General features: G+C 32.4%; 1 protein-coding gene across 2 annotated transcripts in view; it reads right to left on the bottom strand.

The window, feature by feature from the left end:
• cblb (Cbl proto-oncogene B, E3 ubiquitin protein ligase) overlaps positions 1 to 21328 on the bottom strand; it is a 146879-nt gene that overhangs the window by 58178 nt on the left and 67373 nt on the right. For both annotated transcript variants that reach the window (XR_012386398.1, XM_073914915.1), the window contains exons 5-6: positions 4384 to 4540; positions 1034 to 1155 (exon numbers count right to left, since the gene is read on the bottom strand). Coding sequence is in view for 1 of the 2 variants with exons in the window: in XM_073914915.1 (XP_073771016.1) it covers positions 1034 to 1155; positions 4384 to 4540 (279 nt within the window). In the remaining variant the exon portion in view is untranslated. The remainder of the gene's footprint in view (positions 1 to 1033; positions 1156 to 4383; positions 4541 to 21328) is intronic.

Here is a 21328-nt window from a genome sequence, read left to right as displayed (position 1 = left end):
AAAATGAATGAATGAATGAATGAATGTGACATGGTTGTTGGTGCCAGACGGGCTGGTGAGTATTTCAGAAACTGCTGAACTAGTGGGATTTTCTTGTACAACCATCTCAAGGATTTACATAGAATGACATATCATTAAGTGCCAATCATCCTAGACTGGTTTCTTGAAAATGACAATGAGTTCACTGTACTCATATGGCCTCCACACTCACCAGTTCTCAATCCAATACCTTTATGTTGTGGTGGAACGGGACATTCATGGATGTGCGGCCGACAAATCTGCAGCAACTGTGTGATGTCAATATGGACCAAAATCTCTGAGGATTATTTCTAGTCCCTTGTTGAATCTATGTTGAATCTGAAGGCAAAAGGGGGTCCAACTCGGTATTAGTAAGGTGTACCTAATAAAGTGGCCAGTGAGTGTATATTTCCTATTTGTTATAATTTACAAAATACTGTCCATTTTATGCAAACATGTATGCACCACTTATCTAAAGCAATACTGTAGCTCTTCTTCTAGCTGCAAATCAACTGGGGGACTCCTTTCCCATAAAGTTGCGCATTTTATGGCCTGGCTATTATCTGGCTGTTGTGTTAAATGACTCTAACCAGTGTGTAATCGCGCCTGCCGTCTGGCTCTGGAACTCTGTGTTGTTTTTCGGCACAGATGCGATGCTGTTTCTCTAATCAGCTAATCCAAACAGACTGGATTTAACTACCACTGTCTCCCTGCGGCACCTTGGCGTACCAGTACAGGCTGCCAACGCAAAAGGTCAGGAGTTCATTTCCCAGTTACGTTGATCTTACATCCGAAAAAACTAAAACCTCTGCTAAATGACAAACAAGGGGTTTTGCGAGTGCTGATGCGCAGACAAAGAGCCTCCTGTAATAAGCGAACATCTCCGCCTTGCCTACTTTCCCAAGCAAAGCGGGGTAGTCTGCCAGACTGGAGAAAAACAGCTGGCTGGCCCATAACAGATGGTATGTCTATTACAGCCGTACACACACACACACAGACGCAGACTAGTCTGTACCTGCCAGGTTTGTTGATGTACTTCTGCAGACGTGCCTTCACTTCATCATATGTCAGGAAGGCCATGTAGCCTGGATGTGTGACTGCTAGGAAGTTCCAGTTTCTCAGGATCGAGCCCCATGGCTATAAGGTAAAGGTGAGAAACAGAGATAGAGTTAGTGGGGTTATGAAGTAAATAATGACAAATTATTTTAAAAGCAAATAGCTCTGAAAAAGAAGTGTGGCTGGATTGTGTTGTGCATGGTTCGTTTTTAACATTGGAGACCTCCTGGATCAGCAGTTGGCAAGAAGAGCTGCAGTCCTACAGAGTTTTGATCCAGTCTTTACTCATCTACCTGTTGCTTTCTAGTAACACTCAGACATTGATTAACTTGTTCATGTGTGTATGGTCAGGGTTAAAACTATGCAGGACTGTAACTTTCCCACCCCTAGATGATGAAATAATCTCATAATAACACATAAAACTATTATGCAAAAAAATGCTGTAAAATGTACAGTATTACTGGCATTTACTAGTAAAATTTACTAGTGCACTGTAAATTAACAATTACATTTTTGTTGTAGTTTTACAGCACAATTGTAATTATTAATTTACAGTGCACTTGTAAATTTTACAGTATTACTAGCTATTTTTCACAGTATTACTTGCTATTTTTCACAGTATTACTTGCTAAATTTACAGTATTACTTGCTAAATTTACAGTATAACTTGCTAAATTTACAGTATTACTTGCTAAATTTACAGTATAACTTGCTAAATTTACAGTATCACTGGCTAAATTTACAGTATTACATGCTAAATTTACAGTATCATTGGCTAAATTTACAGTATCACAGGCTAAATTTACAGTATTACTGGCTAAATTTACAGTATTACTGGCAAAATTTACAAGCGCACTGTAAATTAGCAATTACAACTATGCTTTGGTTTTACAGTATGCTTGTAAATTTGACAGAATTACTGGCAACCAAACATTAAAAGCATTTTTTTTACAGTGTAGGCTTAGTTGGACACACAACAACACTAAGTGATACTTTAACTGCTGAAAGTAAACTCATTTAAAATACAAATTTATACTCAAAATCCATGAGTGTTACTGTGGGTTATTAGAAGACTTTTGAACTTTTATAAAAGATTATTTTGAAAACAATGTCGACGTACCCTAATGGTCTCAAACTCAATTCCTGGAGGGCCGCAGCTCTGCATAAGTTAGTTCCAACCACCTCCAACTCACACCTGCTTAATTGACTCCAGTAGTGTTGAACACCTTGATTAGTTAGATCAGCTGTGTTTGATTAGGTTGAAGCAGCAAAACTGTACAGAGTTGCGGCCCTTCAGGAATTGAGTTTGAGACCTATGGTTTTCCTCAAAGTTAAAAATGTATATATATATATATATATATATATATATATATATATATATATATATATATATATATATATATATATATATATATATATATATATATAAAACATTTTTGGTGTTAAATAATAACACATTTATTCTGTTATGGCTATTTTAACATCTTATGTAATTTTGAAACTGATAAAGGTATGAAAAAGATAGGTGAACAGTTTGTACACACACCACTCTTCGTAAAGGCTTGTGTTTTTGTGTCTAAATATGAGTTTCCTTTTTGTAAACATGTTTTTTTATGTCTTTATGATAATAATTCCAAAGAAATGTACTTAAATGCTGAAGTCATGTTTTAATTAATATATATATGTATTAAATGTTTTTAGTATTGCATTAATCTTGTTAAGATGGTCAAATAAAGAACATTTATGACAAACTGAGTAATTTAGGACACATCTGCATGCTAAATTATTTAACACACTGTCTCTGTTAAGAAGGATAGCACACTTGTTGAGTTAAAAGTAACACAAAACATGTTGTCTTTAACTAGACACATAGCTGTTTAAGAAATAACACGGGATGAGTTGTTTTTAACACATCTGTTTTAAGAGCGCATGTACTTCAAAATATCTTGTGTGTTTCATCAAAGAATGAAATTCATAGAGAAATGATGACAGAATTTTCATTTTTGCACACAAATATGCCTTTTAACACATTCCCTTAGGTATATTTTATAAAATATACTTTATTATACATTTCTTGTAAACAAGCAGGTACACTGAACAAATGAAAAAGCAGACATTTTAGAGTGATCTACTGTTCCACTCTAAAGAAACGAAACCCAAAATATCTAGGCCTCCTGATACTGTGAATAAGTGGAAAAACAAAAATTTTAGTGCCATTTCTTTCTCCTATAGAAGCAAACTGACTTAAGCAGCCTCCAAAAATCTTTAGCAGAGCTACAAAGAGGCCAAAGAAGTTTGGATGTTCAAATGAGCAGGGTGTAGTTTTGTTGGCTTTGGCTGTTAAGTAACGGGGGTCATGAGTAGTGATTCAGCTAGCAACTGTCACATGACTATTGGAAGCGCAGCGTGAGATATAAACTCCATATTGCTCATTGATTGACTCACATATAAACAAATCTTTGCTAATGAACCAGTGTGGGTCCTTCCAGCACATTTATGGGAATATTAGTATTTTTGCAGCAGAACGTAGGCAGGAAAAGAAAAGTGGGTGTTTTGCAGCCGGTGCGTAACAAAGCTTGTGCAAACACAGGTTTATAAAAGCATGTGTGTTGTGGTTAAAGATGAAGTAAGTTTTTCAAACTAAGGGATTCCTCTGCGTAATACAAACCTCCTACTCTACACTCCTTCACAGAGGTGATCCCCAGTGTTAGCGCTGTTTTTCCATTAGACGCAATGTTATAAAACACGCTTTTGATGTGTTCGAATTAATCGTGGTTATCTATGGGACATTTATGTACAAGGTTTCTCCTCAGAATGAGTAAATCAACCCACGCTGGAGACAGAGTGGAAAAAACAAGGGTGATCCTTTGCTATCACTTTCATTATTAACATTGGCAGAAGGCAGCTGACATTTGAAGGCGCAATGTGTAATAATTTTCACTGATCAATCCAAAAACTATAAAAACGAGATCTTCTGTGACTTAGATTGTCTTATAAAGCCTGTAGATTGACTTTTTTTGTGGAGGATGTGGCACTTTTACACACTTCTTAAAGCCTATATTTAGTTTTATTTGGTATCTGGATGTTTGTTATCAGTTTATCACAGGAAAAAGACATTTCCATTTTTCTACTTCTCACAATTACTTTGCCATGAGTGTATCTGGGTATCATGTTCATGTTCTTGTATGTTACATGTACATGAGTGCAAATCTCAAGCAAGTTGCTTTCTGTAGTTCACATAACAGCCACCAGTGTTGTTTTTAACATGAGTTTTTGAAAAGAGATTTAATCCAAGTGACAGGTTGTTACCTGAAAAAGACGAGTGAAGATGTCAAACTCAAAAACAGAGATGTAGTCATTGCAGGTGAGGTCGATGGTGGATTTCAGAGCCATGGCCTCCAACCCCGAGCTGATGGGGTGCACGTCGTGAAGGCACTGCCGGAACATTTTCCATGGCACTATTGTTCTGGAACCACACAAATACAGACTGGGATTAGATTCTAGTAAATCCTCCTTGAAAAACTTCTAATTGCTAAGGGGTGTAAACATGGACGGAATCAGACACACTGTTAAAACACACTGTTATACAGTTCTTTACCTGCATCAATGGTTCCATAAAGACACTTTATCATCAGTGGAACCTTTCTTCAAAAGGTTATTTACAGTACTAAACAGCTTCTTCAGATTGCTTTTAAATATTCTTCACTGAAAGGTTTTTTCAATGTGGAAACTAAAATGGTTCTGTTATATGGGATGACTGTGAAAACCCCATTTTGGAACTGGTTAAGGAGAGCATAAGTTATCTCATATCCTGATAATGATATATATTGTGATATAGTACCATTTCTGTAAAAATTCAATCAGTTTTCTTTTAAAGTGTATTTTCAATACCCAGAATGCATACAACATCATAAGACATAAATATTACACTGAAAAAAAAATATTCAAAAATGATTCCTTGGATTTACTCAATTTTTTTTACGTTAAGTGGTTGTAAACTATTTATTTTTGGGCTGAGTTTAAACAAACAAATTAAGTTAAACATTAATAAACTTAATTAGTTTGCTTAAATTCAACACAAATAAATTGTTTGCAACAGTTCTGCATGCAACACTTTTTTCAGTGATTAGGTTGTGACGTCAGGTGACCAAAATTCAATGTCAGCGTCTAAGGACAACTTTATTTTCACGTCTAATACTGACATTAAATGACATTGAAATTTGGTTGATTTTAGGTTGTGTTGGAAAGTGACCAAAATCCAACGTCGAGCCAACATCTAAAACCAACATCATATTGACCTCAAATACTGACACTCAAGAACACTCGATCTTTAAAAACACATCTGACACAATGACTAAAAACGCAAGTTCTCACAGTATCTGTGTCGCTGACTGTAAACTCTTATTCACATTCTGAAAAGCTGTCGTACATGTTCCCCTGCTGTTCTCTGACAGCCACAAAATGGAGGACGTGAGGTAAATAGCAGAGCATGTGGAGAAAAGAGCCACCCACACACTTCGACTTCTCTAAAGAACAGTTTCATAAACACTGACCGTTACAATTTGACCAGCAAACGCTTTCAGACACTAGAATGCAAAGAAGTGAGAAAAAAAAATTGTGTTGAATAAGTGATAAAAAAAGACAAACACAAAGCTGCTGTTTCTTAGCAATGAGTTTTGATTTGGGGGTCACTTCCAGAAGTCATACTGTAAGCCACTTTTAGGTGAGACAAGAAAAGAGATTGTCACACTAATAACAGGATCGAATTCTCTTCATCTGAGACTCTGATTGTGTCAGCCACCTGATTTTACCCATTTCTGAATAGAAATGTGCTTATTTTGCCAAGAACATGCACAACAATACATTGACCTCGAAAGGAAATATTTTTGTGCAAGGGCTCTAGCAAAGTTGCTATTTTCTAGCTGCAGTTCCTGGACAGGTAAATAAACAGGCAGACAAACAGACAGACAAATAAATAAGTAAATAAATAAATGAACAGACAGAAAGACAGACAGACAGACAGACAGACAAATAAATCAAGCAAATAAATAAAAAAGTCAATAAACAAATAAATACATTAATCAATAATTCAATGAGTAAAAGCATAAATAAGTAAATAAGTAAAAAAAATTAATTAATTAATTAATACATTAATAAATAAATAAATAAATACATACATACATACCATACATACATACATACATACATACATACATACATACATACATACATACATACATACATACATACATACATACATACATACATACATACATAAATACATACATTCATACATACACACATAATTAAATAAATAAGTAAATTAAATAAATAAATTAAATAAATAAATAAATAAATAACCATTTAAAACATAAATTTACTCATGACTACACACTAACAATCAAAGACAACATTTAATTAGTGTGTAAAGATTTGTTTGGACATGAGCTACTTTTTGGTCAGGCATAAAATCATTGCTGTGATAAACTTAAAGGTCCAGTGAAAACAGTTTTATGTTAATTTCAGTCTGTTAGTTTTAAAGATATCTATCAGTTAGTGTGCTACAAAACACTGACAAATTTCATGTGTAGAAAATATAAAACATATTGATGATATGAACATTTAATATGAACATCAACAGCTTCCAGTGTGTCACTTCCACCTAAATGGATCATACTTCAGTTTCTATTCAAATCTTGACCAATTAAATGCTCTGTAGTATTTCACATGCCGTGCCTCCTCAAAGTTGCCTCTCATTCGCTTTTCAGTTGATGCGCTTGATCTTAACAACTCTCACTTGGCAGAGCGGTGATAAAAATGAAACTCGATGAGCTACTCGATGGCACACACTCACTTTGTGTTTCAGTTGAGATTACCTCAAACATTAAGTTAAAAAATACACATTTGAAAGCACTTCACAGGACCTTTAAGGACCAAACAAATCCAAAGCTTTTCCAGTTCTGCAAGTAGAAAGTGTTCTGAATTAATACGCAAAAGTAAAGTGAGCAAAACTGGCAAGAGGATCAGAGCCTGTTAATTAGTAAAAAGCTGAAGTGAGTCAGCTACAGATGGCCGAAACAATGGTGTGGAGGAATCAGACAGAGCAGCAGGTTAATGAGGAGCATCAACTTTGCTTCTTTATAATTAGAGAGGGCAGTGGCCTACCTTTTGCGTCTCGACATGTACAGAAACCTTTTTGCACACACGTTTAACCAATTATCTAAATGATGACTTCCTCTTGACTTCTATTGCTATTAAATAAAAGTTGGTAACATTTCAATTCCCATCCTATATGACTCACTGGGATAGTGGATTAGGATTAGATTTTTGAGTTTCTTCACACAATATTTTTATCTTATATAAGAATGTTTATTAATGGAAAAGTCCAATTGTCCAATTTGAATGGAGGTTTCAATAATAAAACAAGAACTTGCTGTTTAGTGTTTTAAATACCTGCAGCAAAGTATTAAGGGAAAAAATCCCAGGGTTATCCTATTTGTATGAAAGCCAGATGTTAAAGGAAGCCCATCAGATTCCATCTGATATATCAGGATCTCGATATTGGGTCCCTTTGGCAGGGACCAACAGATTTAAATTTTCATTTGTTCCTTGTGCGATCAATTTGCTGAATTTTAATGGAAAGAGGTAGTTGCTGTTTTTAGTACTATAAATGTTGTTTAATGTTTATCCGAAGTGTGTGGTCTGATATGTGTTGTAAATCTACAATGATGCATAATTAATTGCCCCAAAAGGGGACAATAAAATTTACAGTAAAAAGATAAAATCTATATTTAGAAGCAATAATTATTAGATTTTTTATACGTATATTTTCTTGTTATGCTTCAATTTAAACACTTTATAGTTTTTTATATATGTTCACAGTAAAACTATATATATATATATATATATATATATATATATATATATATATATATATATATATATATATATATATATATATTCACAGTTTTACTAATTTCTCAAATGTTTTACTGTTAAAACATTCATGTAATAAAACATCAGTCATTAATAAAAAAATGATTACAATGGGCCCAAAAAAAATCTACAAAATAACACGTATAGTTGTCAACATTTGAAGTGAATCAAAAAAGACAAAAATGTGTAATGTTCAATAGTTGTACACTGAAAACACTAATAAGTTGACTAAACTAAATTGATTGAGTAAACTCGTTGCCTTAATTTAATTGAGTAACGGAGTCTCCTAAAACTTGCATATTTAAGTAACAATGTATGTATAGTCTACAAAACCGGCAAGTTAAAAAAACTTAAATATGCAAGTTTTAGGTGACTCCATTACTCAATTAAATTGAGGCAATGAGTTTACTCAATTATTAGGTTCAGTCAACTTAGAGTTTTCAGTGTGTGTAATAATATACTATGAAAAAATGTTTAAATACAGTTTAAACAAAAAAATAAGTTGCCATTTATTCAAATTAAGATGAATAATTATACCTGAAGCCATTTGTTTTCTGATTTAAAAAAAAGACCAAGCACTTAAGGTTGCACATATTAGAATTTTACAGTCAATACTACATTTGTGAAAATAAGCTTTTTTTTCAAAGGATTAATTATGATTTTGAGCTCACTACACTTGAAATCTTAAGTTTATGCATTTCATGGTACATAAGTTAAATTAACTCATATTTTTAAGTAATAGGACCAAAATGCTAAATTTTGCTAAAACTATGTTCAGTCAACTTTACTCAATTGTTTATGTAAAGACAACATAAGGGTTTACAGTGTAGGACAAGTTTAATGAAAAGTTTGAACCACAATACTGTATATCCTTACATACAAAAATATCAAACAGCACAATTGTTTTCAATATAATAATTTAAATAATGAGACAAACCGGCATGTAATCATGATCCCAAAATGATCATGTGAAACTGAATGGCCTTTGACAATTTAACTTTGCCATGACAGGAACCAATTAAATTCTAATTTTATATGTGTGCATGCGAAGGAAAAGGAAAAGAAAAAGAAAGACATAAGAGGCGAGTGGAAGAAATGTATGTGAAGTGATCTCTCGATTTCTGAACGTGCTAAGGAGTGCTAAAACGCACAAAAACAGTTAACCTATCAAAATAAACCAAACCATGTATACCATATATAATAAAACTGTATCAGTGCATATTTTTCACCAGTTTAGTGTAAACTGTGTATTTGTTTATATATTCATTTATATCGTGAGATGTCGGAAAACAGTTTGAAGTAGTATATACGCACCTGTGTACATTTCTAAATAAACTACAATATTTAGCTATGATGTATGTCTGCCCTTTATTTAGTATTGATTGATTTATTCATTGTTATTGCCTGTACTGTAAAGCTCTATGTATTGTACATTGTTCATACTGTATTTTCTGTTTTTAAATAATATTAATAATAATAATAATAATCTTTAAAAAATGCTCAACATGGAGCAGCATGGTGGCACAGTGGGTAGCACAATCACCTCACAGCAAGGTCGCTGGTTCAAGGCCCAGCTGGGTCAGTTGGCATTTCTGTGTGGAGTTTGCGTGTTCTCCCAGTGTATCCGTGGGTTTCCTCCGGGTGCTCCAGTTTCCCCCACAAGTCCAAAGACATGAAGTATAGGTGAGTTGAATAAACTAAACTGGTGTATCTGTGTAACAGCAGAAGTGTACAGGTGTCCCCCAGTGTTGGGTGGCAGCTGGAAGGGCATCCGCTGCATAAAACATATGCTGGATAAGGTGACCCCTGATTAATAAAAGGACTAAGCCAAAAAGGAAACGAATGAATGAATGAATGAATGAATGAATGAATGAAATGCTTAACATTAACTTGAAGTTTCTGTTACTGTATTAAGATGAATGAATCAGATCTTTAGTGGTTTAAAGTGATTTGATGAATTATTGAGTTATACTGTTTTTCCACACTAACAGGACATATCGGCTTGTTAAGTGGTGACGTGTTTGTGACGTATGTAATACTGTTTCCGGGTCCAAACATTCATTTGAGTGGAGAAATCATTCGTTTATGATCACGATTTATTCCTATCACACATTAAAGTTAATTTTATATAAAATCATAGTGTACACAACAATCTCTGGGCTTGCTGCATAACAAATACCAAAAATGTAACAATTTATAAAAAAAATAATCACTTTCTGGCCATGGGATATTAGGCATGGACATATATACTGCGATCGGGATTTTCGAAAGCATTAAATCGCTTTGTAAACGTTTATTATTATTTCATGAGTCTCCCCATTCAGTTGAATAGAGCGCTTGGACTCGGAAGCCGCTTCGCGTGACGTCACACTTAACAAGCGGATACCGTTCTTCCATATTTGAGAAATATAAATCACAATACCTTTTGATTTTTAAGACTAACACTGATCCTTGTTATCTCCTTAGAATTGAGAAGCGTTTGTTGTCTATCTTCAAGTAACATAAAAATATGGAATATAATTTTCACAATACAAATAGAAAATAAACTATTACTCAAAATTTGAAAATATGGACTTACTGTATATGGTTCTTTATCTCAAGGCCTCATATGATATTAAAATAGTGTATTACATATTTATAGCTTATTGTCCTTTGTGAAAATATCTCTGTTTTCACTTATTGTCAATTTTTGGAGCTCAGCATAAATGAGTTATCAGAAATGAATGCATTAACATTAAATAAGTGACAAAATCCCCTTGGTTTAACACAGAGTCAACTCAAGTCGTTTTCTTGGTTCAACAACACAGAGACAACTCAAGTCATTTGTAGACTTTCCTTAAGCTGCAATTATCATCTCGGCATTCAAACTCATTTCCATCAAGTCACAAGTTTTGCATTATGCATGTTCAGCATGAATACACTGCAGTTCAGCAGAGAAACTGGAAACTGACCATTTTTCTCCAAGTGCAAAAATATGTTTTGCATATGTATTAATCAGCAGCCACAGCGAAAACCTGCTGATGCATTGGCAGCAATAAGGAAACTGGCTCTGGCCTCTGATAAACTTGCTAAACGCTGGTCAGTGCAGTAAAGAAAATGATGAATCAATCTGGAGAGCTTACTGAAAGGCAGATAAATAAAAATGATGACTTATAAATACCATACATACACTATCAGTCCAAGCTTTGGGATCACTAAAAAGTTTAAAAGAAGCATAATTTGCTTACCAAGGATGCATTTATTTGATCAAAAATATGATTAAAGCTACTAATTATTATTTAAAATTACAATAACAGTTTCCTTATTGAATGTAGTTGAAAATTTTACTTATTTCTGTGATTTAAACTAATTTTCAGCATCATTACTCCAGTTTTCAGTATCACATGCTTCTTTGGATTTTACTTTTTGACTTTAAATCAGCAGAATAAGTGTCTTTTAAAACCATTTAATTTATCTTACTGACCCCAAACTTACTGTATGCCAGATTCCCTCAAAACAAGTCAGACGTACTGAGTCTTATAAATCATTTATTTGTTTCCAATTTCACATCAAGTAACCGGATGGCAGAGTTGAGCTTGGATCAGTGATGGACGTATGAAGAACGACTGGATCCAGTTTAATTACATTTATTAGAATAGCTGACCCCTTAATTAAGGAGGACTTTTTAATGGGCTGAGGGCATCTCTCAGTAGACAACACAAAAAGAAGCTCATTACAGATCCTGTCCCTGCCAATTACTGAAGCAGGACAGGTAGAGGCGCACGAATAATGCCATCCTGCCAATAAATAAATGAGCGGAGGGGTGGAAAGTCAGAGTGATGGTGTCACAAAGCAGAATTCTGCATCAATTTAAACAGGCTTTAAGAAGACAGGCCACTATGATGTCTGTGAAAACACAGGCTGAAGTGCAGGATCCAGACATAAACAATGGATTTACAGATATAATGTGGAAATAAAACTGAATAAATATAAAAGTAAACTAATAGGACCACAAAATAATGTTAAATCTATGGACATATTCCTTCAAAATGTTCAAATATATATATATATATATATATATATATATATATATATATATATATATATATATATATATGTATGATGAGTATGTAAAAAATTCAAAAAATCAAAATAAAAAATAAAAAATTATCAAAGTGTATAGAAAAATATTAATGGAGCCGTTTTTACCAAAATATGAATAAATAAAATAATATTTTGTCATTATTTACTCTTTAAAATATCTTCAATAGAATAAAGAAACTCATAAAGGGTTTAGAACCACTTGAAAGTGAATAAATTGTTTTGCTTTGCTTTGTATTTGTAATGAAAATGACATTTAGTTTAATTAAAAAAAAAATCATTCATTAACTTAATTTATGCTGCTTTTCTGGGGCCGGGTCGCAGGGGCAGCAGTCTTAGGAGAGAACCCCAGACTTTCCTCCCCCCAAACATTTCCTCCAGCTCCTCCGGGGGGATCCCGAGGCGTTCCCAGGCCAGCGGAGAGACATAGTCAATCCAGCGTGTCCTGGGTCTTCCCCGAGGCCTCCTCCCGGTGGGACATGCCTGGAACACCTTCCTAGGTAGGCATCCAGGAGGCATCCGAAAGAGATGCCTGAGCCACCTCAGCTGACTTCTCTCGATGTGGAGGAGCAACGGCTATACTCCGAGCCCCTCCCGGATGTCAGAGCTCCTCATCCTATCCATAAGAGTGCGCCCTGCCACCCTTCGAAGGAAGCTCATTTCAGCCGCTTGTGTCCGAGATCTTGCCCTTTCAGTCATGACCCAAAGCTTATGACCATAGGTAAGAGTAGGAACATAGATTGACCGGTAAATCGAGAGCTTTGCCTTTCGGCTCAGCTCCTTCTTCACCACAACGGACCGGTACATCGACTGCATTACTGCTGCCGCTGCACCAATCCACCTGTCAATCTCAGGTTCCATCCTTCCCTCACTCGTGAACAAAACCCGAGATACTTAAACTCCTCCACCTGGGGTAAGGACTTTCCTCCAACCTGGAGATGGCAAACCACCTTTTTCAGGGGAAGCACCATGGCCTCGGACTTGAAGGTGCTGATTCTCATCCCAGCCGCGTCACACTCGGCAGCAAACCACCCCAGTGCATGCTGAAAGTCCATGGGGCGGTTTGCTGCCGAGTGAGTAAAAAAATCTCATTTTAAAAGCTTTAAGATTTCACAACATTTCAGTTTTTACTGAGATTTGTTCTAATAAATGCAGCTTTAGCGAGTAGAAAGACTTCCTTTAAAAACAAAACAAAAATAGTACCAATAACCAACATTTAAATTTTTTCAGGAATAAATTGATTAAATTAATTTAAATTTAAATAAAAAAAGAAACAGATACTTTTTTCAGTATTTGTATTCTTTTTATGATGTTTCTTTATCTTTTTTATGATAACACTGTAACCTTGACACTTTTAAGTCCCTCAAAAAAACTCAGATTCAGAACGTTTTAAAATGTAAAAAAAAAAAAAAAAAAAATCTCATCTTAATCACTAATCAAAATAATTTGATTGTATGTATTTGTACGAGTGTGAATTGCATTTTTATGCTTTTTGTAAACACATTTTGCTGAAAAAAAATGATGAATGTACACACTAGGAAATAATCAGTCATTCATTTTCTTTTGGCTTATTCCCTTTATTAATCTGGGGTTGACGCAGCAGAATGAACCGCCAACTTATTCAGCATATTCCATTCACGCACATACAATTCACCTATACTGGTAAAGCTTACCCAATTCAACTACAGTCTTTCTTTGGACTTGTGGGGGAAACCAAAGCACCCGCAGGAAACCAACACCAACTTGGGGAAAACATTAGGAAAAAACTATTGTGAATATATTTAAATCTATTGTAAAGACAGTAAAGTACTATTGTACACTAATAAATGATATACAATATGTACACTGAGAAATAATCATCAAATATTATGCTCAACTATTTTTTTTTAGTATTTGTATTATTTTAATGATGTTTCTTTATCTTCGTTATGATAACAAGATATTACGCCACCTTGACACTTTTAAGTCCCTCAAAAATTTTGTATCAGATTCAGAACATTTAAATGTAAAAAAAAATAAAATAAAAAATAAAAATCTCATCTTAATTAAAAATAATTAGATTTTATGTATTTATGTAAGTGTGACTTGCAGTTTTATGCTTTTTTAAACACATTTTGCTGGAAAAATGTGGAATGTTACACTATTGTACACTAAGAAATAATCTATTGTAAATATATTTTAATTATCTTAACTCTGAAAAAAAGGTACAAGAGCAGTCACTGGTGTGGTACCTTTTCAAAAGTTACATATTTGTACTTAAAGGGTATATATTGGTACCTCAAAGGTATATATTATTATATGTAATAATGATATTATTTTTTCTTCTGGAGCAAGTCTTATTTGTTTTATTTCAGCTAGAATAAAAAAAGTTTTTAATTTAATAAAGATCATTTTAAGGTCAAAATGATTAGCCCCTTTAAGCAATATTTGTTTTCAATTGTATACAGAACAAATAATCATTATACAATAACTTGCCTAATTACCCTATCCTGCCTAGTTAATGTAATTAACCTACTTGAGCCTTTAAATGCCACTTTAAGCTGTAAAGAAGTGTCTCAAAAAAGATCTAGTAAAATATTATTTACTGTCATCATGGCCAAGATAAATTAAGAATAAGTTATTAAAACTATTATGTTTAGAAAAGTGTTAGAAAAAATCAGCTCTCTATTAAACAGACATTGGGAAAAAAATAAACAGTGGGGCCAATAATTCAGGGGGGCTAATAATTGTGACTTCAAAAAGGTACCACCCCAGTGACAGCTCTACCTTTAATTCTGACAGTGCAATCAACCTATGGTAAATCTATTGTACACTAAGAAATAATATACACTATGTAAACTAAAAAAATAATCATCAAATATCATGGTAAACCATGTAAAAAACATCTCTTCATAATAAAATTATTTTATTGTAAATCATTGTATACAATATATAACTTTGTTGTATATACTGTAGCACACATGCACTGCCAAGATATCACTAGATGAATTCTGTAAACTGTCTCATGAAAACAAGACAGTAATTCATCCAGCGGGTCGGTTTGCTCTGAGACTAGAAAGATAATAATATCAGACCTTATGTTCTCTCTATCTCTCGATAATGGAATATAATGCTTTTACTCAGAGTAACCAGAGAATGGAAGAAACGTGAAGTCGCCTCCGCCTTTCATGTGAACATTTTTCTCAGCTCACTTTACCACTACAGTGTATAGACTAACCCCGCCCAGGTGAAGAATATATAATGAAGGGAAAGAAGAAGAAAAAAAAGAGAGATTTACATACTACATCCTCCTCCTCTGCAGCGGCAGCAGGAAGTCTTGCTCACCATTTTCTCATTATCAGTTCATATAAATGTCCTGCTGATTCGCTGTTGGAGATTTGTTTTCAAGCTTATTTTTCCTTATTAACCTCACTACTGTCCAGCAGGACTTTAAACTCACGTTTAACTGTAGAGCAGAGTTTATGAAGGCCAGCATGAGTTGCCTGTTTTTTGTCTTATTCGGGCGGCAGCTGTTTAGTGAATTAAATATAATGCACTTGCTGATTTTACTCTGATAGCACAGGGGATTATCACACAGCCCAATCGGCCTAGAGCAGGCACTCGGATTCACTATTTTAACCAATTTGTCTCTCTTAATGCACAACATGGCTCTGAAAAGGTTTTTAGAGCCCTCTGAAATCATCTTTATTTTTTATACAAGTATTTCCCCCCCCCTAGACTTTTGCTTTTTATTCACTTTCATTTTTTTGGACATCCATTTCACTGGTGCATTTGAAGCATTCTTTACACAAAGTTAAAATAACAGAACTTATTTGAAATAAAATGACATTAAATTGTGAATGTTTTTACTGTCACTTTTTATATATGCTAAATAAAGTATTATTATTATTATTATTATTATTATTATTATTATTATTATTATTATTATTATTATTATTATTATTATTATTATTCTCTTTATTTTCTGCTTAGTCCCTTTATTAATCAGGGGTCGCCACAGTGGAATGAACTGCCAATTAATGCCAATTTATATGTTTACGCAGCGGATGCCCTTCCAGATGCAACCCATCACTGACGCCATTATTATTATTATTATTATTATTATATTATTATTATTATTATTATTATTATTATTATTCATTCATTTTCTTGTCGGCTTAGTCCCTTTATTAATCCGGGGTCGTCACAACGGAATGAACCACCAACTTATCCAGCAAGTTTTACGCAGCTTTTATTAATCTGGGGTCGCCACAGCGGATTGAACCACCAACTTATCCAGCAAGTTTTACGCAGCTTTTATTAATCTGGGGTCGCCACAGCGGAATGAACCACCAACTTATCCAGCAAGTTTTACGCAGCGGATGCCCTTCCGGCCGCAACCCATCTCTGGGAAACATCCACACATACACATACTCATACACTATGGACAATTTAGTCTACCCAAAACACCTGTACCGCATGTCAGTACCGCATGCCGGGGGAAACCGGAGCACCCGGAGGAAACCCACACGAATACAAGGAGAACATGTAACACAGACAGAAACATCAACTGAGCCGAGGCTCGAACCAGCAACCCAGCGACCTTCTTGCTGTGAGGCGACTGCACTACCTACTGCGCCACTGCTTCGCCCTTATTATTAAAAGAATTTAGAAAATAAAAAAAGTATTTAATGTAGAATTTAGATTTAAAATAATAAAAAACTAGATTTGAACAAATAAATTGAATAACTATTTCTGTATAAACATTTATAACAAATAACAATTTAATCAATGAGCATTTTGATTTGAGCAGCTTTTTAATATTTTTGTAAAAACAGGGATACTTTTTAATAATTATTTGATTGATGTAATGTTCAAAAACATGGTTAATTTGATGGTTGTCAAATAAATGGTTATTTTCTCATAGCATGTATTTATCAATAATAATAATAAACTTTTGCCCACTAAAAGTAATAGTCAATAAACAATAATAAATCTTTTTTTAAATATTTTTGGGTGAATTTCTTTGTCACTATATGAAACAAAACACTAAAAGAATTAAAGCAAGATCCTGTCAAAATGACTCGTGTCTAATGACCTGGAAATTAACAATATTTTTAATAATTATTTGATCAAAATAATGTTCAAAAATATTGTTTATTTGAAATGAAAATGACAAAAGTTTATCAGCATAAAAATTTGAATAAATAAAACTATTTAAATAAAAATAGTAATTTCCTCATAGCATATATTTATAAATAATAATAATAATAATAATAATAATAATAATAATAATAATCTTTTGTCCACTAAAAGACAATAAACAATAATATTTTTTCTTGAAAATATTTTTTTACATATTTTTTTTCTTTTTTAACACTATATGAAACAAAACACTAAAAAAATTTAAAGCAAGGACCTGTCAAAGTCACTCACTTCTAAAGACCTAGAAATTTAAAAATCCTTTTTTAATAATTATTTGATCAATATAATGTTCAGGAACACTGTTTATTTGAAAATAAAATGACAAAAGTTTATCAGCATAAAAAATGTATTGTTAAATAAAAATATTTAAAATAAAATAAAATAAAATAGTAATTTCCTAATAGCAGAGATTTATAAATAATAAAAAAAAACTTTTTTTCCACTAAAAGTAATAGTCAATAAACAATAATAAATCTTTCTTGAAAATATTTTTGGCGACTTTTTTGTCACTATATGAGACAAAACACTAAAGGAATTGAAGCAAGAACCTGTCAAAATGCCAAAACCACTTCTAATGCTGAAAATGTAAAATCTTTTTAATACTTATTTGATCGATATAATGTTCAAAAACACTATTTATTAAAAATACAAAAGTAAAAAAAATTATTATTTAAATTTAAATGATTTAAATAAAAAATAGCAATTCCCTCAAAGCATATATTTATCAATAATAATAATAAACTTTTGCCCACTAAAAGTGAATCAAAATAAAATTACAAAAGTTCTATCAGGATTAAAAAAAATCTAATATTAAATAAGTAATAATAAAAATGATAATAATATAAAATAATAAAAACTTTTTTAATTAAAAGCAGTCAAAAAACAATGATAAATCTTTCTCGAAATTTTTTTGGTAATTTTTTTCTTCTTTTGCGTAAATATATATTAACAGAAACAAAACACTAATAATTTTAAGCATTTTTGACCAAAAAAATGTCCAAAATCACACTTCAATTGATCTGAAAATTAGATTGATCTGGAAATTTGTTTTAGAAACAAGTTAAACAAGTTCATTTATCTTGATGCACAAAAAGATGCCTGTATACCTTCACCTAGTATCAGTCTGCATGTCTGCGCTTTACTTCTTCATTGATTGATGATATAGGGAAGATGCTGAGTTTTTCATTTCCACACTGACAGAGACAGAAACAGAGATAGAAAAGAGCTAAAGCCAGGCTGCTCTGTTTCTCGTATCAATGACTCATGCGCACTTCCTCTGCACAGAGCGGGAAGTAGACCTTTATAATAATCTATAATATATATCAGAGCAGTAACTCGATACACACTAGAGACCGTGCTGGTCTTTTCCAGTCTCTCAATCTCTATTCCCTTCTCCTGCTCTAGCTGATCACACCTGTGCCATTACCAGGCCTTTCTGTCCCATTCACACTTCCTTTAACCCACCGCTTTACTGAAAGATGAAATATGCAGCAGCCGCAGAGATAGCAAATGAATTAAACATGGCAATCTGCGAAGCTCTTAAAGATCAGACGATCTGTGCTTGGAATGGAAAATCAGCTTGCGTCCACATTATTACTTTATTTATTTTTTTCTTCTTTCTCTTATCAGGGGAGGCAATTAAAATAAGCTTTTTAGTCCTCAAACTAATAGGATCAAAATTTGAGTCTCTTACAGCAAGCAGCAGCAACAGTAACACAGCAGGGATTTGCAGATTGTAGGCTAGGTGACTAATTGCCATGTTCTTGTGTTCAGAAAGCACAGCCACTAAAAACATTGTGATTATTCAAGTTGTTCTTAAAGGAATTAATAAAAGCAAAATATAATTCAAAATTTAAAGAAATGTAACACAAAATTACTATAATACAATATATTTTAATATATTAAAACCTAACATTATCTAGATAAATTAGCCCACACAGTGTTTATTTTGGTGCCAGAGAATGTATTCTTTTTGTTCTTTGAAAACTAAATTATAAATATGTTTAAAATATTCACTACTAACGCAACAGCCTTATGCTACTGAATATGGCCTCAGATTTCTCTTAAAACATATACTGTGTGCATTTGCTATACTTGTTTTAACTAAAAGAATATGTATTTGAGTTTCATTGCTAACTTTAAAACCTCAACAGATTCTGAAAAAAATTTAAATATATAAACAATAAAAAACTTACAATATCAGACTTTGAATTACAGGAATTTAATGGAAATTTAAATTTCAGGACATTTCTGTAATTTAACGTATATTATTGTTATATATTGTTACGGTAAACTTCTTTAATTTAACAGCTATTATTTCAGTTTTTTTTCTTTTTTTTTTTTTTACTTAGTTTTTATTGATTTTTAGAAACGTATAACCAGTGAGAACAAAACAAACAAATAAAAAATAATAATACATATATATACATAAATATATATATACACATGCATACATATATACGTATATAAGCAAATAATCCATTCCACACATCTATATTAATATACATACATATATATAAATATTAAATTAACCTCATCAAAATAAATAAATAAATAAATAAATATAAAATAAAATATAATAAAAGATTGTGAAAACATATTTTCATAATGATGCATAACCTCTAGAATTATGTAAATGTTCAATTTTAGATAATTATACTGTCATTGTGGAGAAAGCCAGCCATTTACTGTATTTCTTTTCAAAGATCTCTAAATGTAATCAAAGTGCAAGTGTCATTTTTTCCATTTCCTCAACTTCTGCTATAAGTTTGAATCATTCATCTTTAGTTGTTGGGTCTTCTTTTTACCATTTCCGAGTTATAGCTTTTTTACTTGATGTCAAAAATATCTTAAATAGATATCTATCTTCATTTTTGAAATTTAATAGTAATAGCTCCTAGATAAAATACTTTAAATGATCTAGCAATATGAAGATCAATAATATAATTGATGGCGGAGTGTACCATTTCATAAAAACTGTCAGAATATATGCAAATGATGTGCCACTTTTACCCCACAGTTCCTTCAACAAGGATGAGTATTCCCCAATTGTAATATTTTTTATGTGATTTTTTTTTACAGCGTGGATGAATCAGCATTTTTGAACAAATCTCAATAATATAATATATTATAATAACAGCACATAGCAAAACATTTAATATAACATAACATTATCTAGATAAATTAGCCCACACGATGTTCGTTTTTGATGCCAGAGGATGTAATTTTTTGTTTTGTATGTGTATGCTATTACTTGTTTTGACTATGAGATATTTACTTTTTATTACATATTTAAGTTTCGTTAAAATATGTCAATTTTAAACGTGCAAAAATTCTAAAAATACATATAAATATATAAACAATAAAAAATATTTAATGAATGATTCAATGACTTGCTCGTAAAGACTTCACAAATTACTGGATGAATCAGTGCTTTTAAACAAATCTCTTGAATATCATCTATTTTAATGTATTTTAAAAACATAACATATAACAAAACATAAAACATAACATTATCTAGATAACTTATCCCACAGGGTGTTCATTTTTAGTGCCAGAGAAAGTATTCTTTATATTCTATAAAAACTGAGTTATAAATATGTGTAAAATATTCACTAGTAATGCTACAGCCTTAAGTTACTAAATAATTGTTCTGGCTTCTTTCAAAAAATATTCTGTGTATGTGCTACATCTTGTTTCAACTATGAGGTAATTAAATTATAATATAAATATTATCTTTTTTTAAATATTTACTGTTTTATTATGTATTTAAGTTTCATTAAATGCATAAACCTTAACCTTGGAAAGATTCTTAAACTATACAAATAAATAAACAAACAACTACAAAATATTTAAATAAATTGTTCAAAGACTTTACTAATTTCATTACTGGATGAATCAGCGTTTTTGAAAAAATCTATTGAATGAATGATCTTGAATGAGGAGCTCTGATAATCTGATCATGTGATTAACAGTTAATCATGCAGCTATATTGTAAACTTTTCCAGATTTTTACTTTCCCTGACACAGCTGTGGGTACTGACTCAAATACCAT

This window comes from Danio rerio, chromosome 10 (assembly GCF_049306965.1).
Source record: "Danio rerio strain Tuebingen ecotype United States chromosome 10, GRCz12tu, whole genome shotgun sequence".
In the NCBI taxonomy this organism is placed as follows: Eukaryota; Metazoa; Chordata; class Actinopteri; order Cypriniformes; family Danionidae; genus Danio; species Danio rerio.
The sequence above is the reverse complement of the archived record's forward strand: the minus strand, read 5'-3'. Positions and strand labels throughout refer to the sequence as shown.